The 22,393-nt window shown below is 58.2% G+C and overlaps 1 protein-coding gene across 1 annotated transcript in view; it reads left to right on the forward strand.

Moving 5' to 3' along the window:
* Window positions 1-21,617, forward strand: part of Dlgap2 (DLG associated protein 2) — a gene marked incomplete at its 5' end in the record, with an annotated part of 498,702 nt that extends 477,085 nt beyond the window's left edge. The window contains 4 exons of the mRNA XM_077109210.1: window positions 4,539-4,954; window positions 10,675-10,766; window positions 19,561-19,713; window positions 21,399-21,617. Coding sequence (XP_076965325.1) covers window positions 4,539-4,954; window positions 10,675-10,766; window positions 19,561-19,713; window positions 21,399-21,617 — 880 coding nt within the window. The remainder of the gene's footprint in view (window positions 1-4,538; window positions 4,955-10,674; window positions 10,767-19,560; window positions 19,714-21,398) is intronic.
* Between the last annotated feature and the right edge of the window lie 776 nt (window positions 21,618-22,393).

Below are 22,393 nucleotides of genomic sequence, written 5' to 3' on the forward strand. Positions count from 1 at the left end.
CAGGTTGATAGAGGCATCCTCACACTTCAGGGCCTGTGGGCACAGTGCTGGGCTGTGTCAGCTACAGGAACAGGTTGATAGAGGCATCCTCACACTTCAGGGCCTGTGGGCACAGTGCTGGGCTGTGTCAGCTACAGGAACAGGTTGATAGAGCCACTCCTCACACTTCAGGGCCTGTGGGCACAGTGCTGGGCTGTGTCTGCTACAGGAACAGGTTGATAGAGGCATCCTCACACTTCAGGGCCTGTGGGCACAGTGCTGGGCTGTGTCTGCTACAGGAACAGGTTGATAGAGGCATCCTCACACTTCAGGGCCTGTGGGCACAGTGCTGGGCTGTGTCAGCTACAGGAACAGGTTGATAGAGCCACTCCTCACACTTCAGGGCCTGTGGGCACAGTGCTGGGCTGTGTCTGCTACAGGAACAGGTTGATAGAGGCATCCTCACACTTCAGGGCCTGTGGGCACAGTGCTGGGCTGTGTCAGCTACAGGAACAGGTTGATAGAGCCCATACCTCACACTTCAGGGCCTGTGGGCACAGTGCTGGGCTGTGTCTGCTACAGGAACAGGTTGATAGAGCCATACCTCACACTTCAGGGCCTGTGGGCACAGTGCTGGGCTGTGTCAGCTACAGGAACAGGTTGATAGAGCTCATACCTCACACTTCAGGGCCTGTGGGCACAGTGCTGGGCTGTGTCAGCTACAGGAACAGGTTGATAGAGCCCATACCTCACACTTCAGGGCCTGTGGGCACAGTGCTGGGCTGTGTCTGCTACAGGAACAGGTTGATAGAGCAACTCCTCACACTTCAGGGCCTGTGGGCACAGTGCTGGGCTGTGTCAGCTACAGGAACAGGTTGATAGAGCCCATACCTCACACTTCAGGGCCTGTGGGCACAGTGCTGGGCTGTGTCTGCTACAGGAACAGGTTGATAGAGCCATACCTCACACTTCAGGGCCTGTGGGCACAGTGCTGGGCTGTGTCAGCTACAGGAACAGGTTGATAGAGCCCATACCTCACACTTCAGGGCCTGTGGGCACAGTGCTGGGCTGTGTCAGCTACAGGAACAGGTTGATAGAGGCATCCTCACACTTCAGGGCCTGTGGGCACAGTGCTGGGCTGTGTCAGCTACAGGAACAGGTTGATAGAGCCACTCCTCACACTTCAGGGCCTGTGGGCACAGTGCTGGGCTGTGTCTGCTACAGGAACAGGTTGATAGAGGCATCCTCACACTTCAGGGCCTGTGGGCACAGTGCTGGGCTGTGTCTGCTACAGGAACAGGTTGATAGAGGCACTCCTCACACTTCAGGGCCTGTGGGCACAGTGCTGTGCTGTGTCAGCTACAGGAAAAGGTTGATAGAGCCATACCTCACACTTCAGGGCCTGTGGGCACAGTGCTGGGCTGTGTCAGCTACAGGAACAGGTTGATAGAGCTCACACCTCACACTTCAGGGCCTGTGGGCACAGTGCTGGGCTGTGTCAGCTACAGGAACAGGTTGATAGAGCTCACACCTCACACTTCAGGGCCTGTGGGCACAGTGCTGGGCTGTGTCAGCTACAGGAACAGTTTGATAGAGCCATCCTCACACTTCAGGGCCTGTGGGCACAGTGCTGGGCTGTGTCAGCTACAGGAACAGGTTGATAGAGCTCATACCTCACACTTCAGGGCCTGTGGGCACAGTGCTGGGCTGTGTCAGCTACAGGAACAGGTTGATAGAGCTCACTCCTCACACTTCAGGGCCTGTGGGCACAGTGCTGGGCTGTCAGCTACAGGAACAGGTTGATAGAGCTCACTCCTCACACTTCAGGGTCTGTGGGCACAGTGCTGGGCTGTGTCAGCCACAGGAACAGGTTGATAGAGCCACTCCTCACACTTCAGGGCCTGTGGGCACAGTGCTGGGCTGTGTCAGCTACAGGGAACAGGTTGATAGAGCCATACCTCACACTTCAGGGCCTGTGGGCACAGTGCTGGGCTATGTCAGCCACAGGAACAGGTTGATAGAGCCACTCCTCACACTTCAGGGCCTGTGGGCACAGTGCTGGGCTGTGTCAGCTACAGGAACAGGTTGATAGAGCCACTCCTCACACTTCAGGGCCTGTGGGCACAGTGCTGGGCTGTGTCAGCTACAGGAACAGGTTGATAGAGCCACTCCTCACACTTCAGGGCCTGTGGGCACAGTGCTGGGCTGTGTCAGCTACAGGGAACAGGTTGATAGAGCTCACACCTCACACTTCAGGGCCTGTTGGCAGAGTGCTGGGCTGTGTCAGCCACAGGAACAGGTTGATAGAGCTCACACCTCACACTTCAGGGCCTGTGGGCACAGTGCTGGGCTGTGTCAGCTACAGGAACAGGTTGATAGAGCTCATACCTCACACTTCAGGGCCTGTGGGCACAGTGCTGGGCTGTGTCAGCTACAGGGAACAGGCTGATAGAGCCACTCCTCACACTTCAGGGCCTGTGGGCACAGTGCTGGGCTATGTCAGCTACAGGAACAGGTTGATAGAGCTCACACCTCACACTTCAGGGCCTGTGGGCACAGTGCTGGGCTGTGTCAGCTGCAGGAAGAGGTTGATAGAGCCACTCCTCACACTTCAGGGTCTGTGGGCACAGTGCTGGGCTGTGTCAGCTACAGGAACAGGTTGATAGAGCCATACCTCACACTTCAGGGCCTGTGGGCACAGTGCTGGGCTGTGTCAGCTACAGGAACAGGTTGATAGAGCTCATACCTCACACTTCAGGGCCTGTGGGCAGAGTGCTGGGCTGTGTCAGCTACAGGGGACAGGTTGATAGAGCTCATACCTCATACTACAGGGCCTTTGGGCACAGTTCTGTGCTGTGTCAGCTACAGGAACAGGTTGATAGAGCTCACACCTCACACTTCAGGGCCTGTGGGCACAGTGCTGGGCTGTGTCAGCTACAGGAACAGGTTGATAGAGCTCACACCTCACACTTCAGGGCCTGTGGGCACAGTGCTGGGCTGTGTCAGCTACAGGAACAGGTTGATAGAGCCATACCTCAAACTTCAGGGCCTGTGGGCACAGTGCTGGGCTGTGTCAGCTATAGGAACAGGTTGATAGAGCCACTCCTCACACTTCAGGGCCTGTGGGCACAGTGCTGGGCTGTGTCAGCTACAGTAACTGGTTGATAGAGCCACTCCTCACACTTCAGGGCCTGTGGGCAGAGTTCTGGGCTATGTCAGCTACAGGGAACAGGTTGATAGAGCTCATACCTCACACTTCAGGGCCTGTGGGCACAGTGCTGGGCTGTGTCAGCCACAGGAACAGGTTGATAGAGCTCACACCTCACACTTCAAGGCCTGTTGCCACAGTGCTGGGCTGTCAGCTACAGGAAACAGGTTGATGGAGCCACTCCTTACACTTCAGGGCCTGTGGGCACAGTGCTGGGCTGTGTCAGCTACAGGAACAGACCTAATAGAGCTCACACCTCACACTTCAGGGCCTGTGGGCACAGTGCTGGGCTGTGTCAGCTACAGGAACAGGTTGATAGAGCTCACACCTCACACTTCAGGGCCCTTGCCTGTGCTGGGCTGTGGCTCTCCCCCTAGGAGGTCCTGGGTCAGGAATTACAACAGAAGCTTGCACCTCCCTGTTTCCAGGTAGACCTCCAAGAGCATCTGCAAACATTCCCTGCTCCGTGTGCCTCAGGCAATGAATTAAGTGGCACCTTCACTAGCCCTAGTCCTGTAGCTTGGTCACCAGGGTCGCAGGCACACAGCCACATGGTCACATCTCACACACACACACGCACACACACACACACACACACACACACACACCTATAAAGCACAGTCACATGCACACACCACAGAGATAAGCACACACACCACACATACTAGAGACACACAACTTACATCCCACACTCACTGCGGAGACACACACATGCACCACACCTGCCACACACACCACACACTCCACACAGAGACACTCACACACACACATAGTTCTCACCCAGCCATATCTAGTCTCTCATTATGCGCTGGCTCCTGCCAGTCATTTCTACAACTGGCCAGGTATTGGTCCGTGCCACAGAGGTACAATGAACGTGCTCTTGAAACACCTGTCAGTAAGGCTTAGGTTTGTGATTTGCATGTGAGAGCTGATGGGGACAAGATTGAGGTGTCCCTACACAGGGGCCACTCAAGCCATGGAGTGGGATCTGGAAGTCATGGGCACTAGGCATGCTGCAGAAGGAGGCACACGGGAGGGCCCCTGGGGCGTCCTCCTGCATGGAGGTGCAGGTGGAAGCCAGCATGCTCAGGCCTATTTCTGGAGCAAGGGCAGATATAAAAAGTGTGACCCTCATTCTATCACCCAACACACTTAAATTTTATGGGCACTCCTTGGGCGTGGTGGGGCGAGGGGTGCTAGAGCTGGCCACCTGCAGCACCCAGGGCTCTGCAGAGGTGAAACAGCAGTGTGTTGGACAGTCGGGCGCCATGGTGCCCCGGGGCCCTGCTGGGCTGGGTGTGTCCTCTGCTGTCTTGGGGAAGGCTGCCATCTGCCCCCTTCTCCCCTCCAGGCACGGGCGCTTCAAGCGCTCTAACAGCGTCACGGCTGCTGTCCAGGCTGACCTGGAGCTGGAGGGCTTCCCGGGACACATCACCATGGAGGACAAGGGCCTCCAGTTTGGCTCGTCCTTCCAGCGGCACTCGGAGCCCAGCACCCCGACGCAGTACGGGGCGGTGCGGACTGTGCGGACGCAGGGCCTCTTCAGCTACAGGGAGGACTACAGGACCCAGGTGGACACCGCCAGCCTGCCCCCGCCTGACCCATGGCTGGAGCCCTCCCTGGAGGCCACGGACACTGGAAGGGTGTCCCCGTGCCGCAGGGACGGCTCCTGGTTCTTGAAACTGCTGCACACGGAGACAAAGAGGATGGAAGGCTGGTGCAAGGAGATGGAGGGGGAGGCGGAGGAGAACGACCTCAGCGAGGACAGTAAGTGCCCGGCCGAGTAGCAGGAAGGGGACATGGTGAGGAGCACAGAGTGAGGGCGGGGAAAGCGGTGGCCCAGCAGGGGCCGTGTGTGTGTGTGTGTGTGTGTGTGTGTGTGTGTGTGTGCGCACGTGCGTGTGCCAGGGCTGTTCTGTTTGGCTGGAAGCTTGAACCTGAGGTGGTTGGTGCCGGTGCTTCTCTTGAAGGGTGGCTCTCTCCCTGCTGCTTACCGATTCTGTTGAACTCGGAGAATGCTGTGACTTGACCCGTTGATACAAGCCTGCCTTGGCATTGCGCGTCCAAGGAAGCAGTGGGCGGGCAAAGGGTCAACTCTCAGCCCCAAGGGGGGCTCTTGCCATTGGGTTGCTGGAACTCTGATGTCCCCAGCCACGGGTCTCCAGTGCAGACCTGTCCCCAATACCCTGTGCTCACCCAGGCCTCTGCTTCCTTGGAAAGAGACAGAACCCGACTCTCAACTCATGCCCCACCCACCTCACCTCCCTCAAAGAAACCATCCCATCCGCTGGGAGCAAAAGGAGGCCGGAGGGGGAGGAGAGTGGACTGGCCGATTCAGAAGGAGACTGTGGTCGCCAGGCCGGCGCCCCATCAATAGCCCCATAAATGTCAATGACGCTTTATTCTGACATCATTGGAACTTACACCTTTTGGGAAATGTTCAATACATTCTGCTCTTGCTTTGAATGTGCAAATACCAGGCTTTGAACATGGCCATTGCTGTATCTGTAAGACAAAGAGAGGCTCTGGCTGGGTCATTCTTCCCCACAGCTCCTGAATCCTCTAATTTTGATCCCTTGCCATGGATTACGATTGTTTTAAAAGATCCTTTTATAAAAAGGACACCACTACGGCAGAACTTACTGAAGACTGCTGCACACCAGGTGTGTGCTAGTGCTCACCCAGGCGCTCGGATGCTCCTGCCCCTGAGGTGGGCAGAGGTCACTGCCAACACAGCAAGGAAGGCACTTGAAGCCACGCCCCAAGTGCACCACCATTCTTGGAGCCGGAGCTAGGTCTTGAGGGGTGCCGTCTGGCTCAGGGCCATGCTGCTTGGCCCCCAAAGCTACTGAGTCAAAATGCTCCGTTGCTGAGACTCCCCCTCCCCCCTCCCCTCCCCCTGTGATGCCTCCTCCCTCCCAGGGTTCTCGGTGCACCTTCCTCTGCTTCTTCAGAAGACAAGGACCCCCTCCCTAACCACAGCTTCCTGTGATCCACCCTTCTGCTCCAGAAAGTCCCACAGACTTGGGTCCCTCAGCCTGGGCCACGGGAAATGCGGAGGAAACTTGGACACCAGTTCTTTCTCGCAGTAAGGACCAAGGACTGCAGGAGGCTTCCTTACTACTGCAGCACGGGCGGCAAGAGGGGGCTCTGGGCGATGCCAGGACCGCTTCATCTGCTGGGCCGGCGTGGCCTCTGCCGGACCCCGGTCAGCAGTGGAGCCATCATCCTCGTGTGCAAGCTCCCCGGGTGCTCCCCGGGTGCTCCCCGGGTGCCTGACGGGTTCTGACTGAGACCCTGGCTGCACTTGTTTCCCCAGGCGGGTTTTAACTGGTTAACGTCTTCTGGGCTCTCGGGGAGGTGCACACTCAACACGTGTTGAAGGAATACTCGCTGTGGGTAAGCCACTCTCCAGTGAGCGGGACGCAGCACAGAACCTGACCTGGAGGAAGGCCCAGCCCAGAACCTAAACAGGGGAGAAAGGAGACCAGGAGAAACTGTTTGCAGGAAGTGCAAGATACCAGCGTGATCAGAAAGTGCAGACCAGGCGCCTAAGCCTCAGGGATCTGAGGTGTTTTTGGGTGGGGGAAATGTCCAGGTGGTTTCCTGGAGCAGGTGGCTCTGTGAGGGGCTCTGGAGGACAGCAAGGTCTGGTCAAGCAGGGCAAGGCAGGACAGAAAGAGAGATTCAGGGACAGGCAGAGGCACAGACCTGGGGCTGGGACCTGTCACCTGCTCTTCAAATATCACCCTTCACAGCCACCCGACAGAGAGGCTGGCTAGGTGCCTCCTCAGAGTCCATGTGGCTCCATGTGGCTCCATTCGCCTGGACCATGGAGTCCCAAAGGACTGGACAGGCCTCTGTGATGGGCGACATTGGCCCCTGGAAGGCACTAGTAGTGGGGGGTGCGTGGTCACTCCAGTGGCGCGGCACAGAGCACCCTGCTGGTGAGGAGCAGTCCAGGCCAGCAAGACAGACACACTCGTCACACCTGTGGAACCACGTCTTCCCAGGTCCCAAGGAGTCACCCCCTGTCCTTGGGCATGGGGCTGCGTGTCTGTGCAGCCTCATTCTACAGGTGTCAGGTAAGTGAGCTCGATTCTGTGGTTCTGTGCCACTGCTATCCAACTGCCGAGTAGGACTGCACTGCTGTGAGCCTGGGAGATTGGGTACTCTGTGACCTCCTCCATGTCTGCAGTCTTCCACTTCAAGCCAGCAGAGGTGACAGGAGCGCGTCACATCTCTCATCAGCATGCTTAGCACATGAGGCTGGCACAATATTAATCAAGTTCAGATATCTCCCTAATAATTTTTAGAAGGTAAGACAACCTCCAGTTCTAGTCCCAATTTTAACAATAGATAGTCATTGGTCTCAGCACTTTTAAAAATAAAGATCAAACCAAAAGTCTGAGCACTAAATATTGAAATTTCCATTGCATGAAATAATTCTCACCCGACTATAATTTTATGATCACAGTTTGCTGAACCGATTGAAGGAATCTAGATCTGTCCAATCCTCTGTGCCTAATAAAACACCAAATGCAAACGGGTTTACATCAAGTCCTAGACTCAGGCCTCATTGTCAGTACCCAGGGCAAGAAGTACTGAGGAGACGGGACGCGGAGACCAGGTGCCCTCTGGTAGGTTGCTACCAGGTCCACATTCGCCCCATGGCTGGGATCCACCACTGGCAGGGGTCCGCAGGAGGGTGCAGCGCAGCCCTCTGAACAGTGTTGCCGAGCCTCCCGTCCTGGCAGCTCCGGCAAGGGCTAATACCCGACTGTCCACCCAGCCGAGTGCCGAGAGCCAAGGAGGCTGAGAGGATCCTGCCCCTCGTTACCCAAGGCTCCTGAGATACCAGGTGCCACGGGAACTCAAGCCAGCCACCCCAACACCAGAGGGGGTCAGACCCAGGGCTCTGGGTCTCCAGGCCATCTTACGTGTGAAGCGCAGCCGTCTCTGGAAGGGAGTGCCCGGCTGCAGTGGACATGCACACAGGGCACCCCTGAGAGGGGAGGAAGCGCGCACTCAATGCAGGGTCAGCCAGGGGCACTGAAGAGGAGCCAGGCCGTCTCAGCTCCAGGCCCACCCAGACGGTCCTCCCCAGCAGAACACATGGCCACGCGCACAGTGTGCTTCCAGATTCCCAGGGGGCCCGGAGCGCAGCCTGCATCTACCTTGTGGATCCAGCTGTCGAAGCCCATCCCTTGACACAGCCAGCTCTGAAGATGCCCCCGACCCCCCACGACCAAGCAGCCATGGGAAGAAGCACCCACTGGAAACCAGGAGATGAGGAGGCCTGGGGGGCAGGGGCTTCTTGGAGCAGAGTTTGTGAACACAAATGGCCACTTCAAACTCTACAGATCCTACAAAAGCCCACTTCACATTTTGGAACATGAGAGTAGTATAAATATGGTCCTGGTGCTTCATAGCAAAGTAACACAAGTGGAAGAAAAATCAACTCGAAGAGCCAGTACGTTAATCAAGTCTCCGTACATCCAAGGCAGGGCTGTCTCCGTCTCTGTGAATCTCTATTCCGGGGAGCACTTGTCCTTACCCACAGCTCCGGAGAGGAACCATGGCTACGTGGTGGCAGAATTAGGGAAGGACAGGGGAAAAGGAAAAGTTGGATTTTCACTTCAAACTCCCTGCCGCGGTAGGAAGCCGTCTACACCATGGGTAGCAGAGTCCTTCCCGACCCCCGAGCCGTGGCGTTCTGCCGTGAGTGGTCAGGCCGTCAGCCGCTCTGTCCAGCACTCTTGCTCTCCCCTGGCCACATCCAGTTTATACCTCTGTAACAACTCTCCACTGCATTAAATCAGTGCCAAGATATCGCCGCCTACTCACATTGTGCTGAAGGTCACGAACTGAAGTGCTTTCTATCAGCGCTCCAGCAGAACTCCACTGTAAGAGAAATGTGAACAGGAGGAAGTCATCCTCGAATTTTACCAACCCACTGACTGTTTAATTACAGGCTGAAGAAGCAGGGTCAGTCAAACAAGTGCCCTATGCCCTGCTTCTACACTCGGCAGGACAGCTTGACTACAGCAAGCCCCTTAAGCCTTCGCCAATTACTCGGGTTACCGAGTACAAACCAGAAGCTGAGCCTCTCAAGAGCAGCGATGGCCCCCGCTGGGCACCAGCCAGGCCAGGCCGCCAGGGCTAGCTCAGTGCCAAGGAAGAACCATAGGCCCTCCCCTTGCAGACGCCACCCCAGCCGCCTTGCTCCGCTACTCTCCCCACAGGCCTCTCCAGGTACTTGGTGCAGGGTAGTCATCATGCTGGGCAGAGAATCAGAGGACAGGCAAAAGAGAAGACCAACGGGGCACCGCAGTGTACCTGCTCCATGAGGGGAGGGCCTCCACAGACAAGCTCCAGAAAGGGGCCCACCCATAACTCCCCAACCAAGGTGACCCCACTGAGCCCATGGTACTAACCAAGTCCTCATAAGATACTTAGACCACAGCACCCTGCTATGTGGGCAGGACCCCACTCCTGTGGTGACCAGGGGCGGAACGCCAGGTGACCATGCTGACATGCTCTGTGGCAGAGATGCACGGTCCAGTGGAGAGAAAGGCCCAGTTGGCTCCTGCATGGTTGTGAGGCCCAGGCGGGCTGGGATCCGCCAAGGCGCCGTGTCCAGAGCAGCACTGTGCTCACTACACCAGGGGTGGGGCCAGCAGGGTGTGTGAGAAAGTCCCGTGCCTGGGGAGGCGTGGCTTTCCTCACACTTCTTGGCCAAGACTATTTGCCCAGTTAATCTGCAAATGACCACACCTATTTTGCGGTAATTTGTTGAATCCCTCCTGTGGCTGAAACCAGATTGTTGACTTTCTGAGCTTGCTATTTGGTTTAGCAGATGAAGACAAGCAGGTGCGGATGGCGGCAGACGAAGCTGGGTCTTCCCGTCTTTTCTCCCTTGGAATGCCCCATGGGCAGGGTTGTCTTTACGGAGACACCAGGTGCACTGGCAGCCTGGTGGTGAGAGCCTGTGTGGCTTGTGGCCAGGCTCCATGCCCGAGGCCTTGCCCTGTGGCCTCCCAAGGCTTCTCCATGTTTAAGGTGCATCTCAAAGCACCACATGAGATCACTGCCCACAGTTCACAAAACTGACCAAGGCCAGTGAGATGACAGGTATCAATGCGCTTTTCTCATCTCCTCGAGGTCACAGGACCTCCCGGAGCCCAGATGACCTAGGAAGTGCTGACAGTGTGCTCTGCCCCGCGCTCTTCCCCGGCTCACCTCGGCACCTGCTAGAACACTCTCCTGCCCACAGCAGGGTCCCACAGGCAGCCCCCCTTACTGAACTCCGTTTCCCCAGTGCCCAGGAGCAGAGGCTCCAGAGCTGGCCCTTGCCTGTCCTCCAGCTTTCTCTTGTGCTGGAAGGGAGCCAGCCGTCAGTCTGTCTCCTGAGAGGCAGGAGCTCCCACAGGCAGGCGCGTGGGCTGTGCCCCTGCTGACCGGGCCTGACCTCCTGTCTCTCACAGCTCTCGGGAAGATCAGGAGTGCCGTGGGGAGTGCACAGCTGCTCATGTCGCAGAAGTTCCAGCAGTTCTATTGGCTCTGCCAGCAGAACATGGTGAGTGGACCTCAGGTGGCCCGTCCACCTAACAGCTGACGCATGTCCATCTACACACACTCACGGTCTCCTCATCTGCTAGGCATCTGTGTGCAGGGGGACACTGGGTTACTTCATAAAGAGGGGGCTGGCTGGCCCTAAGGACTCACACTCCACTCCTGGACACAACCTCATCGTGGGACTCACACCCCATCCCTGGGACTCACACCCCATCCCTGGGACTCACACCCCATCCCTGGGACTCACACCCCATCCCTGGGACTCACACTCCATCCCTGGGACTCACACTCCATCCTGGGACTCACACCCCATCCCTGTGAATCACACCCCATCCCTGGGACTCACACCCCATCCCTGGGACTCACATCCCCCATCCCTGGGACTCACACCCCATCCCTGGGACTCACACCCCGCATCCCTGGGACTCACACCCCCCATCCCTGGGACTCACACCCCATCCCTGGGACTCACACCCCATCCCTGGGAACTCACACCCCATCCCTGGGAACTCACACCCCCCATCATTGGGACTCACACCCCATCCCTGGGACTCACACCCCGCATCCCTGGGACTCACACCCCCCATCCCTGTGGACTCACACCCCATCCCTGGGACTCACACCCCATCCCTGGGACTCACATCCCCCATCCCTGTGGACTCACATCCCCCATCCCTGTGAACTCACACCCCATCCCTGGGACTCACACCCCATCCCTGGGACTCACACCCCATCCCTGGGACTCACACCCCATCACTGGGAACTCACACCCCATCCCTGGGACTCACATCCCCCATCCCTGTGGACTCACACCCCATCCCTGGGACTCACATCCCCCATCCCTGGGACTCACACCCCATCCCTGGGACTCACAACCCATCCCGGGGACTCACACCCCCCATCCATGGGACTCACACCCCATCCATGGGACTCACACCCCATCCCTGGGACTCACACCCCCCATCCATGGGACTCACACCCCATTCATGGGACTCACACCCCATCCATGGGAACTCACACCCCATCCCTGGGACTCACACCCCATCCCTGGGAACTCACACCTCATCCCTGGGACTTACACCCCCCATCCCTGGGACTCACACCCCATCCAGGTGGACTCACACCCTATCCCTGTGGACTCACACCCCATCCCTGGGACTCACACCCCATCCCTGGGACTCACACCCCCCATCACTGGGACTCACACGCCATCCCTGGGACTCACACCCCATCCCTGGGACTCACACCCCCCATCCCTGGGACTCACACCCCATCCATGGGACTCACACCCCATCCCTGGGACTCACAGCCCCCATCCATGGGACTCACACCCCATCCATGGGACTCACACCCCATCCATGGGAACTCACACCCTATCCCTGGGACTCACACCCCATCCCTGGGAACTCACACCTCATCCCTGGGACTCACACCCCCCATCCCTGGGACTCACACCCCATCCCTGTGGACTCACACCCTATCCCTGTGGACTCACACCCCATCCCTGGGACTCACACCCCATCCCTGGGACTCACACCCCCCATCACTGGGACTCACACCCCATCCCTGGGACTCACACCCCATCCCTGGGACTCACACCCCCCATCCCTGGGACTCACCCCCCATCCCTGGGACTCACCCCCCATCCCTGTGACTCACACCCCATCCCTGGGACTCACACCCCATCCCTGGGAACTCACACCCCATCCCTGGGACTCACACCCCATCCCTGGGACTCACACCCCATCCCTGGGAACTCACCCCCCATCCCTGGGACTCACACCCCGCATCCCTGGGATTCACACCCCATCCCTGGGACTCACACAGCATCCCTGGGACTCACACCCCCCATTCCTGTGACTCAGATTCCATCCTTGGGAACTCACACCCCATCCCTGGGAACTCACACCCCATCCCTGTGGACTCACACCCCATCCCTAGGAACTCACACCCCATCCCTGGGACTCACACACTATCCTTGGGGATTCACACCCCATCCCTGGGAACTCACACCCCATCCCTGTGGACTCACAGCCCATTCCTGTGGACTCACACCCCCCATCCCTGGGAACTCACACCCCATCCCTGGGACTCACACCTCATCCATGGGACTCACACCCTATCCCTGGGACTCACACCCCATCCCTGGGACTCACACCCTATCCTTGGGGACTCACACTCCATCCCTGGGACTCACCCCCCATCCCTGGGACTCACACCCCATCCCTAGGACTCACACTCACTCCCTAGAGACTTACACCCTATCCCTGGGACTCACACTCCATGCCTCGGGACTCACCCCCCATCCCTGGGACTCACACCCCATCCCTGGGACTCACACTCTCTCCCTAGAGACTTACACCCTATCCATGGGACTCACACTCCATCCCTGGGGACTCACCCCCCATCCCTGGGACTCACACCCCATCCCTGGGACTCACACCCCATCCCTAGGACTCACACTCACTCCCTAGAGACTTACACCCTATCCCTGGGACTCACACCCCATCCCTGGGACTCACACTCTCTCCCTAGAGACTTACACCCTATCCATGGGACTCACACTCCATCCCTGGGGACTCACCACCCCATCCCTGGGACTCACACCCCATCCCTGGGACTCACACTCCATCCCTGGGACTCACACCCCATCCCTGGGAACTCACACCCCATCCCTGGGAACTCACACCCCATCCCTGGGAGTCACACCCCATCCCTGGGACTCACACCCCATCCCTGGGACTCACACCCCATCCCTGGGACTCACACCCCATCCCTGGGAGTCACACCCCATCCCTGGGACTCACACCGCATCCCTGGGAACTCACACCCCATCCCTGGGACTCACACTCTCTCCCTAGAGACTTACACCCTATCCCTGGGACTCACATCCTATCCCTGGGAGTCACACCCCATCCCTAGGACTCACACTCACTCCCTAGAGACTTACACCCTATCCCTGGGACTCACACCCCATCCCTGTGGACTCACCCCCATCCCTGGGACTCACACCCCATCCCTGGGACTCACACCCTATCCCTGGGACTCACACCCCATCCCTAGGACTCACACTCACTCCCTAGAGACTTACACCCTATCCCTGGGACTCACACCCCATCCCTGTGGACTCACCCCCATCCCTGGGACTCACACCCCATCCCTGGGACTAACACTCCATCCCTGGGAACTCACACCCCATCCCTGGGACTCACACTCTCTCCCTAGAGACTTACACCCTATCCCTGGGACTCACATCCTATCCCTGGGAGTCACATTCCATCCCTGGGACTCACACTCCATCCCTGGGACTCACACCCCATCCCTGGGAACTCACACCCCATCCCTGGGAACTCACACTCCATCCCTGGGAGTCACACTCCATCCCTGGGAGTCACACTCCATCCCTGGGACTCACACCCCATCCCTGGGAACTCACACTCCATCCCTGGGAACTCACACCCCATCCCTGGGACTCACACCCCATCCCTGGGACTCACACCCCATCCCTAGGACTCACACTCCATCCCTGGGACTCACACTCCATCCCTGGGAACTCACACCCTATCCCTGGAAACTCACACTCTATCCTTGGGGACTCACACTCCATCCCTGGGACTCACACCCTCTCCCTAGAGACTCACACCCTATCCCTGGGACTCACACTCCATCCCTGGGACTCACACCCTATCCCTGGGACTCACACTCCATCCCTGGGGACTTACACCCTATCCCTGGGACTCACACCTCATCCCTGGGGACTTACACCCTATCCCTGGGACTCACACTCCATCCCTGGGGACTTACACCCTATCCCTGGGACTCACACTCCATCCCTGGGGACTTACACCCTATCCCTGGGACTCACACCCTATCCCTAGAGACTCACACCCTATCCCTGGGACTCACATCCTATCCCTGGGGACTCACACCCTATCCCTGGGACTCACACTCCATCCCTGGGGACTTACACCCTATCCCTGGGACTCACACTCCATCCCTGGGGACTTACACCCTATCCCTGGGACTCACACCCTCTCCCTAGAGACTCACACCCTATCCCTGGGACTCACACTCCATCCCTGGGACTCACACCCTCTCCCTAGAGACTCACATCCTATCCCTGGGACTCACATCCTATCCCTGGGGACTCACACCCCATCCCTGGGACTCACACCCTCTCCCTAGAGACTCACACCCCATCCCTGGGACTCATACCCTCTCCCTAGAGACTCACACCCTATCCCTGGGACTCACACCCTCTCCCTAGAGACTCACACCCTATCCCTGGGACTCACATCCTATCCCTGGGACTCACACTCCATCCCTGGGACACAAACCCTATTCTTGGGACTCACACCCCATCCCTAGGACTCATACTCCATCCCTGGGACTCACACCCCATCCCTGGGACTCACATCCTATCCCTGGGACTCACACCCTCTCCCTAGAGACTCACACCCTCTCCCTAGAGACTCACACCCTATCCCTGGGACTCACACCCTCTCCCTAGAGACTCACACCCCATCCCTGGGACTCATACCCTCTCCCTAGAGACTCACACCCTATCCCTGGGACTCACACCCTCTCCCTAGAGACTCACACCCTATCCCTGGGACTCACACCCTCTCCCTAGAGACTCACACGCCTCCCTGGGACTCACACCCTCTCCCTAGAGACTCACACCCCATCCCTGGGACTCACACCCTCTCCCTAGAGACTCACACCCCATCCCTGGGACTCACACCCTCTCCCTAGAGACTCACCCCCATCCCTGGGACTCACACCCTCTCCCTAGAGACTCACACCCCATCCCTGGGACTCACACCCTCTCCCTAGAGACTCACACCCCATCTCTGGGACTCACACCCTCTCCCTAGAGACTCAAACCCCATCCCTGGGACTCATACCCTCTCCCTAGAGACTCACACCCCATCCCTGGGACTCAACCCTCTCCCTAGAGACACACACCCCATCCCTGGGACTCACACCCTCTCCCTAGAGACTCACACCCTATCCCTGGGACTCACACCCTCTCCCTAGAGACTCACACCCCATCCCTGGGACTCACACCCTCTCCCTAGAGACTCACACCCTATCCCTGGGACTCACACCCTCTCCCTAGAGACTCACACCCCATCCCTGGGATTCACACCCTCTCCCTAGAGACTCACACCCCATCCCTGGGACTCACACCCTCTCCCTAGAGACTCACACCCCATCCCTGGGACTCACACCCTCTCCCTAAGACTCACATCCTATCCCTGGGACTCACATCCTATCCCTGGGGACTCACACCCCATCCCTGGGACTCACACCCTCTCCCTAGAGACTCACACCCCATCCCTGGGACTCACACCCTCTCCCTAGAGACTCACACCCCATCCCTGGGACTCACACCCTCTCCCTAGAGACTCACACCCTATCCCTGGGACTCACACCCTCTCCCTAGAGACTCACACCCCATCCCTGGGACTCACACCCTCTCCCTAGAGACTCAAACCCCATCCCTGGGACTCACACCCTCTCCCTAGAGACTCACACCCCATCCCTGGGACTCACACCCTCTCCCTAGAGACTCACACCCCATCCCTGGGACTCACACCCTCTCCCTAGAGACTCACACCCCATCCCTGGGACTCACACCCTCTCCCTAGAGACTCACACCCCATCCCTGGGACTCACACCCTCTCCCTAGAGACTCACACCCCATCCCTGGGACTCACACCCTCTCCCTAGAGACTCACATCCTATCCCTGGGACTCACATCCTATCCCTGTGGACTCACACCCCATCCCTGGGACTCACACCCTCTCCCTAGAGACTCACACCCTATCCCTGGGACTCACACCCTCTCCCTAGAGACTCACACCCCATCCCTGGGACTCATACCCCATCCCTGGGACTCACACCCTCTCCCTAGAGACTCACACCCTATCCCTGGGACTCACACCCTCTCCCTAGAGACTCACACCCTATCCCTGGGACTCACACCCTCTCCCTAGAGACTCACACCCCATCCCTGGGACTCACACCCTCTCTCTAGAGACTCACACCCTATCCCTGGGACTCACACCCTCTCCCTAGAGACTCACACCCCATCCCTGGTACTCACACCCTCTCCCTAGAGACTCACATCCTATCCCTGGGAGTCACACTCCATCCCTGGGACACACACTCCATTTCTGGGACTCACACTCCTTCTTTGGGGACTCACATCGCAACTCTGGGGACTCACACCCCTTCCCAAGGACTCACACCCCTTCCTGGCGCTCACACACTCAGCCCGAGGGCTCACGCCTCTGCCCTGGTGTCAGCAGGCAGCCAGGGTCGAGACCTGAGGGGTATGTGAACAGGAAGCTGGAGTCTTGGGAGTATGTGAGAGGCTGTGCCTCTGCCCCTGGGGTGTCTCCTGGAAGCCCTTAGAGGAGGAGAGGAGAGGTGTATCTGAGGCTGGAGTGGAGGGGCCTGCCCCACCGTGTTGGAAGAGATCAGGACGAGGTGGCAGGAACGAGTCAGCCCCCCTTCTGCAGTCACTAGCAGTCTGCAGGAACTAGATGTGTGCCTGCAGCGGCACCAAACCCGGTTCTCTTGGCAACCAAGGGAAGGAAAAGCCACATGGGTGTGACACAGTGCACACGCGCAGATTGATATCTGCTCCATACACACGTACACATCTGTGCACGCTTCTCCAGAGCGACCAGTGTGCCCAGCTATCAATGTACCCATGCACGCTAATCCATAGATGCTAATATGTTCACATGCTCTTCCTGTTTGCACACACACCTACATACTTTTCTGACTGAATGAAGTGTTCACCTGTGGTGTGGTAACCAGCTGAACAGTGTCCCTGACTTCCTGGGCAGCTTTGCCCTCTGCCCACTGACTTCCTTCCCATGGAAGGAAGCAGGAGGTGAGCTGGTCCTGGCAGGCCACGGTGTTCCAGTTGCGTGGTCGTGATTGCCGGCTTGCCTGGAGACACTGAGTAGGACATTCCCACCAGTCAGAGGCAGGGCACCTCCAAGCTGCCCACCCCGTCTTTTAATCAGGACCCTTTCTCTGCGTTCTCCGAGTTGCCCATTAAAGTTCCTCATGAGATGCAGATTCCCAACATGTCACTGTGGCATTGAGTTTAGTGGACGCTTAAAAAGCAGAGTGGGAGGTTTAGAGTCCTCAAAGATACAGGCTGCCGGGTAAACGCTGGCCTCCAGGTGTGCCCATCACCCCTGCCCTGTGCCCCCCACCCCCCACTATCTTTAAAGGCAGTGGCTAAGCCACCAAGGAACTTGTGTGCTGTGCAGAGTTGGGGAGGCCCCGGGAGCCCCCAGGAGCACGTGGTTCACCACCCCGTGTGGGTCAGCATCCCCTCAGCCCGTCAAGCGCACAGTCTCTCCCCCAGAGCAGCTCATGCCAGCCTTAAAACCATTCACCCTGATATCTTTGCTGCCTTTTGAGATTAGAAATGTCGGGTTTGAGTCCCTCCTTCTCTTTGGGCTTCTATCCAGGATTAGCACAAAAGAGCTCTGAACCCTCTGAGGCCCAGCAGGAGAGGGCCGCTGAGAGCAGAAGCAGGTGCCATCGGAGCACATGGCCCAGGTGACAGGAGCAGTGCTAGTGGCAGGCAGCTTTGGGCAGGTAGCCGAAGTCAGGACCCCAGAGCACGCCAGGACCCTCCCAGGCACTTAGGAGGGGCCCCACAAAGCAGGCACGCCTCCAGTGAGGCTGCGTAGGTGACTGGAGGCTTAGCCGCCTGCCACGCAGTGACAGAACAGAGGCACGCTGGCGTCCTGCAGGACACCGGCACGTTGGCATGGTCCGTGGCCGCCCTCTAGTGGTTCAAAGGAAGAAGACTCACACAGCAGAAAGCAGCTCTGGATCTTGCTTGGGTGGGAAAAGCCCAGGGGAGGTGGGCAGCTCTTCTGACCCTCTGCCCCTCGCTGGTAGCACAGGCTGCCATCTGCTTGCACATGACAGGTGGGATGGTGCTTCAAACAATCATTTTGACACGACGTCAAGCCAGTTTAGAGGAACTGCAAACTGAGTATGTGGTGATCAGTGCACACTGCCAAGAGCAAGCTGAAAACCGCACCCTTTAAGCAAATGCAGATGAATGTCTGGTTGCTTAAGGCGCCAATCTGAGCTGGCCTCCCACCAACCAGGTGAGCCCATGCAGAACAGTTGCTCTGCTTCCAGGGCAGACACCACGGGGCACTGGGCAGAGGGACACAGTCCAGGACCACCCAGGCCTGGCCAGGGGCATCACCTGGGCCTTCCAGATGAGGGACCTTGCCAGTGAGTCCCCCTGTCCCTTCAGGAGCCCTTCTCACCTGTGCCCCTCTACTTAGGAGTAAGTTAAACACGTTCCATCTGTAAGATGTCACTGACCCTCAGCATCTGAGCTAAGATCCTTCAGAACAAACACCATTAGACCTGGCTCCAGCCACCCTCCTCCCACCTACCATCGCCACCTCTGGCCCAGCAGATGAGCCAGCCCATCGTCCCTTCTGAGAGTCCACAGGAGACCAAAACGTGGGCCCTGTTGTGTGTGAGCTGCAGAGGATTCGAAAGGTTTCCTCTCTGCCTCTGCCCCAGCGTTTTCCAAGTGTAACAGGGAAGGGGTGAGCTACCTGTGTCTGAACCTCACCCCACCAGGTGCTAAGGGGGCTTCCACCAAAGGCAGAGAGCCTCTCCAACACCTCCACCCCCAGAGCTGGGCCTCTCCTAGCCGAGTCCCTGAGTTGCGCAGGGGAGGAGCAGCCCAGCACGTCCCAGGCTCTGAACTCCCCATGTGTCCACAGGACCCCAGCGCCATGCCCAGGCCCACCTCCCAGGACCTAGCCGGCTACTGGGACATGCTGCAGCTGTCCATCGAGGACGTCAGCATGAAGTTCGACGAGCTCCAGCAGCTGAAGCTCAACGACTGGAAGGTGGCAGAGTCACCAGAGAGAAAGGTCCGTGTGCTGCGCTGTCCCTGCAGGCTGTGGGGTGGCTTCCTGGCATCTAGTCCAGTATAGAAGCGTCCACTCCCACCGCCGTGTGGAGCCGGGTCTAGGTCAGCAGCACAGGGTGGAATCAGCCCTGTAGGTCTCTGTGCACACGTGTGCATGGGTGGGACTGGTGGCTCAGGCATGTAGGTCACAGTGTGCCCCTCCTGGCACATGGACGGCTCCCAGGCCCCGGCCGGATCCCGTGCAAGTCAGCAGTCTTGCTCCTTCCAGGGATTAATCCTCCAGCTTTTCTTGCTTAGACAGTGGTACTGTGACGATCCCTGCAGGGGAGGCTGCAGGCCCGGCTCTGCGGGCTCCGCTGCAGTGAGGCCTTTGGCTGTGTGTCTAGTCGGAGGCAAGACAGCACCTTGGGCCTCACCAGACAGATGGAGGGTGCCATCTTCATGGCTGTGTCAGCCTTAGTCCTTCGGATGGGCTGGCGATGTGACTCAAGTTACTTGAACCTGGGCCTACTTCTTCAGGATGGAGCAGCTCCAGCAGAGCCCGGGTGACGCGTACAGAGACGTCCAGCACACTTCGGGCAGGGTTCAGGTCGCTGTTTCCAGATAGATGTTGTCAGTTAAAACAAAGCCACTCAGAAAGCCAGTGCAGCATGCCTGGGGAGGGGTGGAACACACAGGTGAGGACAGTCAGCTGAACGATTAGAGCAAATGCATTGGGGGTCCTCACTGCCATCTAAATCCCCCCAAAGGTGCCAGGGCCAGGTAGTGGGGTTCCAGGCCAGATGCCAGACATAGATGCCACCAAGGACAACAGACCAGAGCTCTCATCAGATTACAGAGCGTCAGGGGTGGCATGGGGCACGGAAGCCTCAGTGGGGTAAGCAAATCCAGTGAGCCGTGGCCTGGGGCTGAGGTAAAGGAGGTACCAAGGGCTGAGCCCCGGTGGGAGGTTGTTCTAATGGAGACCAAACAGAACCTTTCTTGTATTTACTCCTCTGTAATCGAGAGCTGGCATGAGCCCATTCTCCAGGGTATTCAGAGAAGAGCTCCCAAGTGGGAACCAGCTCCTGCTGAGGACACAGCAGCCCTGTGCAGAACGTGAGCTGCAGGCCCACCCCCCAAGAGAAGCCCTGCCCCTCTGAGTCTTCTTGCCACGGGGCTTGGCTCTGCAAGGCCTCCTGATCCCCTCCTCACCATAGCAGGCCTTGGAAAGGGGGACCGCTCAGGGAATGCGCTTCTCACGGGGCCATTCAGAGGCTGCCCAGAGAAGAGGGAAGAGTGCCGGAGACACGTATTAAACAGCTGAAGGGTCTTAATGAGGTAGCTTAAGGAGCATGGCAGAAAGGCAAGGGTCCTTGTTTCCGGCCTCTGTCGTGGGAAGCACACACAGGAACCAAGTCAGACAGCAGAACAGCTCTCTCCCACCACACCCCGAGTGTCAGGCGCACAGCCGTGCCACCCTTACCCCTGTCCACCGACGTGGCCAGAGGAGCAGATACAGTGCTCCCCAGCATCAGCCAAGGGCTGGGACCCCTCTTGTCTGTGCTCTTCCTGGAAGGAGACCCAGGAGGCAGAAGCCGGGCACACTCAGGAGGAAGTGAATCAGGCCCCAGAGGTGCTGGTGACCCAGGGCCCAGACAGCAGTGCTTAGTTCTGACCTCAGCTTTGACTTTTGATGCTTTTCAGGAGGAAAGAAAAGTCCCCCCTCCAATACCAAAGAAGCCCCCCAAAGGGAAATTCCCCATCACGAGAGAAAAGTCCCTGGACCTGCCCGACAGACAACGCCAGGAAGCCCGGAGGCGGCTCCTGGCGGCCAAGAGAGCGGCCTCCTTCCGACAGAACTCTGCCACGGAGCGTGCCGACAGCATCGAGATCTACATCCCCGAGGCCCAGACCCGGCTCTGAGGACGGGCAGCCCCCTCGGCTGCTCCTCCTGACAAAATGCTTGTACAGTCTATGCCGACCGACCGGGTAGTTGTCTCATTCCTCCACCGAGTACCCCCTTGCTGTTGTGTCCTTGGTACCACAGACACGGTGAACGCTTCCCCTGTCCTCGGTTTGCTGAGCTCTGGCAAGAATGACCTTTGCACCTGATGGGCTGGCTCCCAGCTCTGATGCTTGGCCTGGCGAGGCCTGGCTCCCTCTGGCCCTCAGAGGACACGCCTCTCGAGACGGAACCCAGCTGACACTTTGTTACTTATATTTTTATAAATCGTGTGATGACTAGGTAAGGACAACAATGACTACAAATGGGTATCTCACCACTCACGAGAGGCTGTAGACACCCCGGGGAAGGTGCTACAACACCAAGCGCAGGAAAGAGACCCATTTCCCTCGCCGACCTCAGGTCACTCCCCCGAGCCCAGCTGACCTGGCCCTCACTGCCACCCCGTCCTGCTGCCATGGGCAGAAGCATAGGTTCCCCATGTGGGTCCTTGGTGATGGGAAGGGGTCCCTCCAACCCCCAAGCTCCCCACCCTGTGTTCTCCAAAGCCCAGGAGGTTCTGAGTCTGAACGCTAGAAACGCCCGGCTCAGCACCTACACATTAAAAACTAAGCCCAACATCCCTCCCCGAGGCTGTGAGGTACAGGCAGGGACGGAGCTCAGAGAAGGCCCGAGGGAGGCAAGAAGAAGCGCCCGCTTCCGGAGATGTCATGTCATCTTTATTCCTTTGTATCGC

The sequence above is a fragment of the Callospermophilus lateralis genome, chromosome 4, assembly GCF_048772815.1.
Source record: "Callospermophilus lateralis isolate mCalLat2 chromosome 4, mCalLat2.hap1, whole genome shotgun sequence".
NCBI classification, from domain to species: domain Eukaryota; kingdom Metazoa; phylum Chordata; class Mammalia; order Rodentia; family Sciuridae; genus Callospermophilus; species Callospermophilus lateralis.